General features: G+C 34.2%; 1 protein-coding gene across 1 annotated transcript; it reads right to left on the reverse strand.

The window, feature by feature from the left end:
* Nucleotides 1–4,740: 4,740 nt before the first annotated feature.
* Nucleotides 4,741–8,818, reverse strand: LOC142638124 (uncharacterized). Its single transcript, XM_075812122.1, has 2 exons — nt 6,112–8,818; nt 4,741–5,216 (listed from the first exon to the last, which is right to left on the reverse strand). Exons 1-2 carry the CDS (start codon nt 8,804–8,806, stop codon nt 4,741–4,743), a joined length of 3,171 nt encoding a protein of 1,056 aa, XP_075668237.1. The 5' UTR covers nt 8,807–8,818.

Here is an 8,818-nt window from a genome sequence, read left to right on the forward strand (position 1 = left end):
TGTACACAACCAAGTAATTATTAAGTTACTGATCTCTCATTCAATTACTAACATATTTCCTAAATAAGTACTAATATAAACAAAATGCATTATCTTTTTGAAAAAATATATCACATAAATCCAACAAATTCGGCTAAAGACTAAAGCAAGCACTAACAAGCTAGCTATTTAAAAAGTGTGCATTTTTTATATACAAAAAAATAGAGATTTTAAAATATGTCATTTGAAAACACAATTTAAAAAATCACAATTAAACATATGAGTTGAGATTTTAGGCTAATTTGTTTGTTTGGAAAATTTTTGAGAAGTACTATGTCCATAACTTTTTTGCAATGCTTTTACAACAAAGCCTAGGTGGTAAGATTTTACTAGTTTTAATTTGAACTTACCATTGAAATTATTTTTTTGTTTACCAGTAATAACCTGTTATTTAGGATTTGTTACCAAAATATTGTGAGCATTGCATTTCTTGCAATTTTTGAAATTTTGGAGAGGTTGAATTTTATTTTTAATGGGCTCAATTCTTATTAAGGGTGTTTAAGTTTTTTTTTTTTAGGGTGGTCAACTTTATTTCTAGGGTGGTCAAAAGACCCATATTAATAAAAAAACTCAAAATTTTTTAAGGTATATTAAAAAAAAATTCAAGTTGGTCCTGTGACCACCCTCATTTGTACTTGGCGCCACCCCTACAAATGTGTGTAGTATACATACCTAAAACCGCAAAATAACTAGAGATTGAAAAAATCCAGCAAAATCATATGAATCTGTGAAAATTATAAATCCAAATTGACGCAAAATCAAACAATAAAACCCAAGAGAGAAATAAAGATAGAGTTTACTTATGAAAGAGAGTTGGGTGTGAGAAAGAAGAGTGAGAGAGAAGAGCGAGAGAGTAGCATGTAAGAGAGAGAGAGAGAGAGAGAGAGAGAGAGAGAGAGAGGTAGAGAGCATATGTCTAATCTGAGAGAGAAATTTGTACGTGGGTATATTTTGTAATTGCTAAAAATGTTGAAGGGTAAAATAGGTAATTCAAAACGTTTAATTAGCTCTACCATCACTCTCCTCTACTCCCTTCCAAATCTCTCCAATTTGGGAAATTAAAAATGAAGGGTTAAATAATAAAAACCCAAGAGAGAAATAAAGATAGAGTTTACCTACAAGAGAGAGCTTTGTGTGAGAAAGAAGACCGAGAGAGCAACTTCAGAGAGAAGAGTGAGAAATTAGCGTGGAAGAGCAGCGCATAAGAGGAGCTAGAGAGGGGTAGAGAGCGTGTATTTGATCTAAGAGAGAAATTTGTATGTGGATATATTTTGTAATTACTAAAAAATGTGAAGGGTAAAATAGATAATTCAAAATGTTTAATTAGCTCTACAATCACTCTCAGCATATATCAAACTAAGACATTCACAAAAAATGTGAAGGGTAAAATAGATAATTCGAAATGTTTAATTAGCTCTACAATCACTCTCATCATATATCAAACTAAGACATTCACAATACAATCCCCACATCCCAATATTTAATATTTTGATGAAAAAAAAAAAAAAAAAAAAAAGTCTCCTAGAATAGGAAATACCACTTAAGACAAACAATTTATAAACAAACGCCCCTCCCCGCGTTTCATGTTTATATTTTTTGAGTTTCCCTCCCTTTTATTATCTCTCTCAGATACACACACTAAATCCAAAAGACGAACGAGATCTATGGTAATTCTCTGCATAAACTTTTCTAATTTCTTTTACAGTCAACTCTCTCCTAGAATATAAAGAGTGATGTAACAGAGTAATCATTCTATTTATTGGCTGTGTTTTGATTGTAATTTAAGTGATTAGGTATAAAAAAAAAATTTTAATTCAGAGATGGAATTCATTTATCAGCTGAAGGGTGCAAGATAGTTATTGAAGAGATACTGAAGGTGATCAAGGAAGCTGACTGGGGGCCTGGTCTACACTGGAAGTCCATGCCAACTGAATTTGCGGAGGATTCACCATATGATCTTGTTGCCACTGATGGAAAGACAACATTAAATCCCTCAGAATGGACTTTCTACATGGAGCATCAATGGGACTAAGATATGTCATTCGCCTTCATCCCCATGTAGAAGGTGCCTACTTGAATTTGAAGAATGAAGATCTTGAATAAGATATTTAGAAAAACAAGTAGCAAGAGAGAAAGCAGGGGGAGGGGTTATCATTGTTGCAATTATTTCTTGTAAAGAACACTTAAACTGGATTATTTCATGTTCAATTTAGTTTTAAAGGTCACATTTACATTGGCACATTGGCAATGTTATTTGGAAAGAATTTTGTCCCAAGTCCACTCTACCCCTTTATGGAATTATAGAATATCTCTGCCAAAATCATCAAAGTTAAATATCTTTTATGATTTTTTCCCCCTTGTCTTTTCTTTCTTAGCTGTTTGTCTTTCTATAAATGAATAGAATAGAGCGGATGGATAGGCCCAGTTCTTGCTACTGATTTTTGCAAAGTGGTGCACACTGTAAACCACCATTAGTTTCGTAAGGTGAGTGCATGCGCATTAATTTTTAATACTTGTGGGTAGCATAATAAGTGGTCTTGGTGTAGATTTTTAGGATCACATTAAGGTTGGTGACAGCAAACTGCATTTTTCAATTAACGTCAAGTTGTGTTGCGCTGTTGCTGTTTTACTTCACCTTATTTTGTCTGGGCTAATTGACAAGCATTTGGTCACAGTGGGCCTCTTTTACACATTGCCACCAGGAGGTAACCTTTGTTCAATAGATTGATTGTTTTGAGTATAAATGCAGGTTCCTAGCAAGTTTGTTTTTGCTGTTGCCGCTGCCCCTGTTGCAGCAGCCCCTTCTGGTGGTGCCCCTGCTGCTGCTGCTGCTGCTGCGAAGAAGGAAGAGAAGAAGGAAGAGCCTGCTGAAGAGTCTGATGGTGACATGGGTTTTAGTTTATTTGACTAAACCTTATGTTATTGGTGTTTATTTCTTGATGGTTTACCTTAGAAATATTTTGTTTTTTGGAGAATTTTTAAGTTTAATTTTGCAAAATATATCCTCCAGTTGAGAGAATTATTAATTTGGATGTCGTTCTGCTGTTTGTTTTTTCGTGGATGTGTTGAGTTGGTTTTATTTTAGAGTGTCTCTTGAGTTTGTAATGATTATTGACTTATTTACCATCCATTTCACCATTTTGAACCTAGATTTTTCCACATCTTGTTTCCCAATAGGATTGTTAAACAGCACAAAATTCCTTTTAAGTACTAATTCCTTGACTAGGAGGAAGTATAACCTGTTACAGGTGTATGCTTCCTCCCTCTCACAGCTGGTGAGACCCACAGCTGGTGAGAGAAGAGAAACATACACACGTAACAAGGTGTATTTTCTCCTTGACTAGGGGTGGGCCATTAAGGCAATAGCCTAAAAGTGCCCAAATGGAAGAAGACCCTCTAAAATAGGAGTGTAGTATTTATTACTCACATTATTTTACACACCCCAAAAATTGAAATAGAATAATATTATATCCATGTCTTATGGTAATACTAAAAAATTATAAAAAAAGGTAGTCTAATCTAGGACTAGATTCACAATTCTCAGTGCCCTTCAGCAAATGTTCGCTGCTCAATATTTCAAGAATTTTGGATACAAGTCATATACTTAATAAACATTCAAATAAAAGCATCATAGTTGATATTCCCAATACAAAAGGGTTTTTTTTTTTTTTTTTTTTTTTTGTAATAGGATTGATTTCAATAGAAAACAAAATACGTACATACACACCATACTAAAACATATAGTAGAAGTGTTCAATACGCTTGTACTGTCAAAAAGTGGCAATAGGCATACACAAGTAGGACTGACATATCCCAAAGAAGAAAATATAAGGAAATCATTCCTTAAACATTTCGGCAAAGGAGATTGAACTAGCACACCCATATATGCTCAACAATGACATGAAAGATGTTTTAGTAACCTCTTCTAATAGTTTCTTGCTCTGCAGTCCAAATACCAAGTTAGTTATATTCATTATTTCCCGGACTATAAAGAAAAACCATGAAAGTAGAAACAAGAACAACTATTGCATCTGCTTGAGATCATTTTAAAAAATAGAATATGAAAGAACCTATTCTAAGGTTTTGGATCTAAAAGTGTGAAAAACTTTAGTCTAAAATTTGATCATTGGTGAGAATTGAAAAATATTGCTATTTATACAGTTAAGATCATTTATCAAAATAATAAAAGACGTCCACGATTTAAAATAAAAAAATAAAATTGACGTCCACCACGATTTCGTATATGCAAATTTAATAGGAAACAAAAGAAATATTATAAAACTTAATGGCCAATTTATAACTCTTAAGATGGTCTTCAATCATTTTAGTAAATCTATAATTCTCTCATCAAAGATGATAGTATAGATATATAGAAAAATATTCATATAGAAAATATTTGTATTGGAAAATTCTCAATTTTTTTCCTTAGAAAGAAGATCAATATTAAGGCATGTGTCGATATTGATAACGTCACCAATAGGAATAAAAATAATAAGACCAAGTTTAATAATTATCAAATAATCAATAAAATTGATAAGAAAGAAAATTTTTCTTTAATGATTCATCAAGATCAAAAAATTAACCCATCCAATAAAATAAAAAATAAATTTAAAAAAAAAAAAAACCTTGTTGATTTGATGTAATTGTCATTGATGATTTTATTATTTAGGCAAATTAAAATTTAAAATATCAGGAAGTACCTTAAAGTTGGTTTCTCCTCAATTCACGTCTCCGTATAGAAGAATCAAGAAAAGCACTTTTGATCAAATGTAGTTCCTTAGTAACTTCCTTCATCTTCAATCTATCTTTTGGTGACTCCATTGAACATGCAAGTCCAATTTCAAGGATTGATAGTAAGCATTTACTCACACTGAGATCCATTTGGCACAAGTTTGAAATACCTTCAGCTCCCACATCTACTTGAATTTCATTGCCATTATTATATTCTCTAGCTGCCACTATTGCTGTTGGAGCTTCATGAACTTCTCTTGGAAGAAGGATTGGGTCAACAATTTGAACAAGTTTTTCAGGCAATGCCATCTTAGCGAAATTGTGGAGATTGAGACCATCTTTAAACATGTTATCAGTGGGTCTCTTTCCTAAGAACATCTCCAGTAGTAATATACCATAGCTATACAAGTCCGCCTCTATTGATGCCTCACCACCCATGCCATACTCTACAATTTAATCATGACATGTAAGGGAAAATTTTCAGTTTCTTACAATGATATTTCGAATTTAATGCAAGTACAACTTCAATTGGTTGTATATTCAAACCAGAAAAACAAATGTTGAACCTAAAGAACATGAAGACAAAAGCAATTGTTTCAAGCTTTCAAGTTAGAGGCATTGATAATTTGTGCGCATGTGCATGTTCGAGTGCGATATGTTCATAGATTCTATCTATCAAATATTTGTTGGTGTTTCTGTTATTCTACATTAGACTCATATCAAGCAGGCAATATTTGTGATGTATGTGTAGCACGGAAAATGTGGTTAATGTTATGGACTAGTTGGACTCCTTAGGTAGGAATGCCTCGGCAGCCCCATGTTCAAGAAAAATCATGGTTCCTATTAGTTTCCATTACTTCAATAATGTCTGTTGACAACTTTTTCAGTATAGGACACATGAGTTAATGTCACAAAACTATAGCACAAAACTGTTTTGAGACCAGATCTACCATATTTGCTATAATAAATTGACAAGCGATCATAAGTCATCACAAACATATAGTGTTGGGGAAATAAATGCCTGAAAAACGAAGATACTTAGTCAATGGAGAAAGCAGTGTCTCAACTAATCAAATTTATCAAGGCTTAAAACATGCTTAATGCTTTTGTTTGCTTTTTGTTTCTTTGTTTTTTGTTTTGAGAATCTGCTTTTGTTTCCTCTAAATTCTTCAATTAAAATAAAATTGTAAATTGAGTGGCTAGGTGGGCTTCTATGTGTGCATGAAGAGAGAGAATTTGTGTATCCTCTCTTGATAGTAAGGTAACTTCCTAAAATAAAATAATACAATACATGTAAAGATGTTTCTAAGGGTACAACTAGAAGAATTCAAAAGAAGTTACCTGGAGCAACGTAACCAATTGACCCCTTTATCCCAATTGTACTAGTTTGCTTTCCAGAAGAATCATCAGTGATTGGAAGGAGCTTTGCTAAACCAAAATCGCTTACGTGAGCAACCATGTCATTGTCTAGAAGAACATTGCTTGGTTTTAAATCACAATGAATGATTGGTTGCATAGAATGGTTGTGCAAATAATCTATTGCAGAAGCCACATCAATTGCAACATTCAATCTTTGAAGAAGGCTCAATTTCCTTGATTGGTTTTCCTTGTCTAGCCCTTGATGAAGCCAAAAATCTAAGCTTCCATTTGTCACAAATTCAAATACTAGAGCTTTGAATTGATTCCCATTGTAATCCATGCTAGAGCAACATGTTAATATCTTAACAAGATTTCTATGCCGGATATTTCTCAAGACATTACATTCAACCATAAAGCTCTTGGAAGCACCCTTTTGTTGAAGATTAAGGACCTTTACCGCAATTGATCTTTCTTCCGGATGAATAAGTCCTTTGTATACAAAGCCAAAACTGCCTGATCCAATTAAATTACTTGGAGAAAATCCACTAGTTGCCTGATAGAGTTCTTTGTATGAAACATTTGGAAGGAGGTCCATTGTTGAAACCATTGAAGGTGATTTATTTTTTGAATTTTTCATCCAAACAAGAAAATATGAAAAGAAAAGGAAAATTTGAACAACAGAAATAATTACAATTGCTAGTTTGAATCCACTGGATTTTCTTGGTTTCATAACATTTACTAGGCATTTTGGCAACTGCAATTTTGGTATACCACCACAAAGTCTAGTATTTCCATTCAATGATATGGCACTTACGTTTTTGAAAACCCCTTCGATTGGTACCTCGCCCTCAAAATCATTGAATGAAAGATTCAATTTTTCTAAGTAGAGCAGCTTCTCTAAACCCTCTGGAATGGATCCTGAAAGGTTATTTTGTGAAACATCTAAAAGTCGAAGACCTTTCAAAGAAGCCATAGATGACGGTATGACACCATGAAAGGAATTCCCTTGCAGGTAGAGATATTCCAAGATCAAACAATTTCCTATAGATTTAGGAATTTCACCATACAAATTATTGTTAGAGATATCCATTTGGTTGATATTTTTCAAATTACCTACTTCAAATGGTAGTTTGCCCGTGAGTGAGTTGTGAGATAAATTGAGGTATATTAGTAGTAACGAAGAAGTACCAATAAGCTGCAGCGGAATGGATCCATTAAGGTTATTTTGTGAAATGTCCAAGTGTTGCAAATTTTGGCAGTTTATTAAACTTGGAGGTATGGTTCCTTCGAATCTGTTATCAAGTAAGTCGATTTCAAACAACTGAGTAAGGTTGCCTAAGGAGGCTGGTATTTCTCCCGATAGTCTATTTCCAAATAAACCCAACCTTTGCATCTTCTCAAACTTCCCAAAAGAAGTAGGAATGACGCCTGTGAAATGGTTCTCATTTAAGCCCAAGCTAATTAAGTTAACGAGATTCGTTAATGATCCAGGAATAGTTCCAGATATTTCATTGTTTCCAAAATATAATTCAATGAGTTGGGTGGACAAATTTGATACAGAATTGGGCAGAACACCATCAAATTGGTTTGCAACTAAACCCAATTTTTGAAGTCTACTACAGTTTGTCAACGATGTTAAGAAATGGAGGCTCTTTTCTAGATAATTGAAACTCAAATCAAACCATAAAAGATTCAGCAGATTTCCCAAATTTGTTGGAACTGATCCCAAAAACTTATTCTCGCCTAAATCAAATCGTTGAAGATGAGTTGAATTGCATAATGAAGTAGGGATTGGCCCAGAGAACTCATTTCTACCAAAATAGAAAACTTGGAGATTTGGAAGATTTAGGCCTATGTTGGCTGGAAGTGTGCCATTAAGTTGGTTGTCTGAAACTGAAAAGATTTGGAGAGATGACACATTGTAAAGAGAGGAAGGGATCGTACCTGACAATTTATTAATCGAAATTTTGAACCATACTAAGCCTTTTAATTGGCCTATGGCATTTGGAATATTTCCCACCAAATTATTTTCTGCTACACCGAAATGTGTGAGTGAAGAAAGATTTCCTAGAGAAGGTGGGATCCCTCCTACCAAATTGTTATCGACAAGCTGAAGTACTTTGAGTTTCATTAAAGAGCCTAGCTCAGTTGGAATCTTCCCTTTAAGCTTATTCCCCCAAAGATCTAAGAACCTGAGATTGGAGCAGTTGGACAAGCTGGATGGTATTTCCCCTTCCAATGCGTTATAGCTAAGATTGAGCTGTTGCAGTCGACACAAATGACCAATTTGTTGTGGAATTTCGCCATAGAAGCTATTATTCTGGAGGATGATGGACCTTAGAAAGCTGAGATTGCCGATGTTAGGTGATAGAGTTCCGCGTAACTTGTGGCCTTGTAGGTTTAAGACTGTGACTCTTTGGTGCCGACGGCCGCATTTGACTCCTAGCCAGTTGCAGAAGTGCATAGAGTCATTCCATGAGCTCAATATGTTATAGGGATCATGAGGTACAGATTCTTTGAATTTGAGCAAAGCAAAATGATCAGTCTCGTTTGTGGGAGCAGCGGCTGTAATGGTGGGTAGCAAGCAGAGTAGGCAAATGAGGAAGAGAAGAATCATCTGATGGAGGTATATAGAATGAGACGACGATGCACACAAATTGGTTTGGTGAAGCGTCATTTGGTTTGGAGA

This window comes from Castanea sativa, chromosome 6, assembly GCF_040712315.1.
Source record: "Castanea sativa cultivar Marrone di Chiusa Pesio chromosome 6, ASM4071231v1".
In the NCBI taxonomy this organism is placed as follows: domain Eukaryota; kingdom Viridiplantae; phylum Streptophyta; class Magnoliopsida; order Fagales; family Fagaceae; genus Castanea; species Castanea sativa.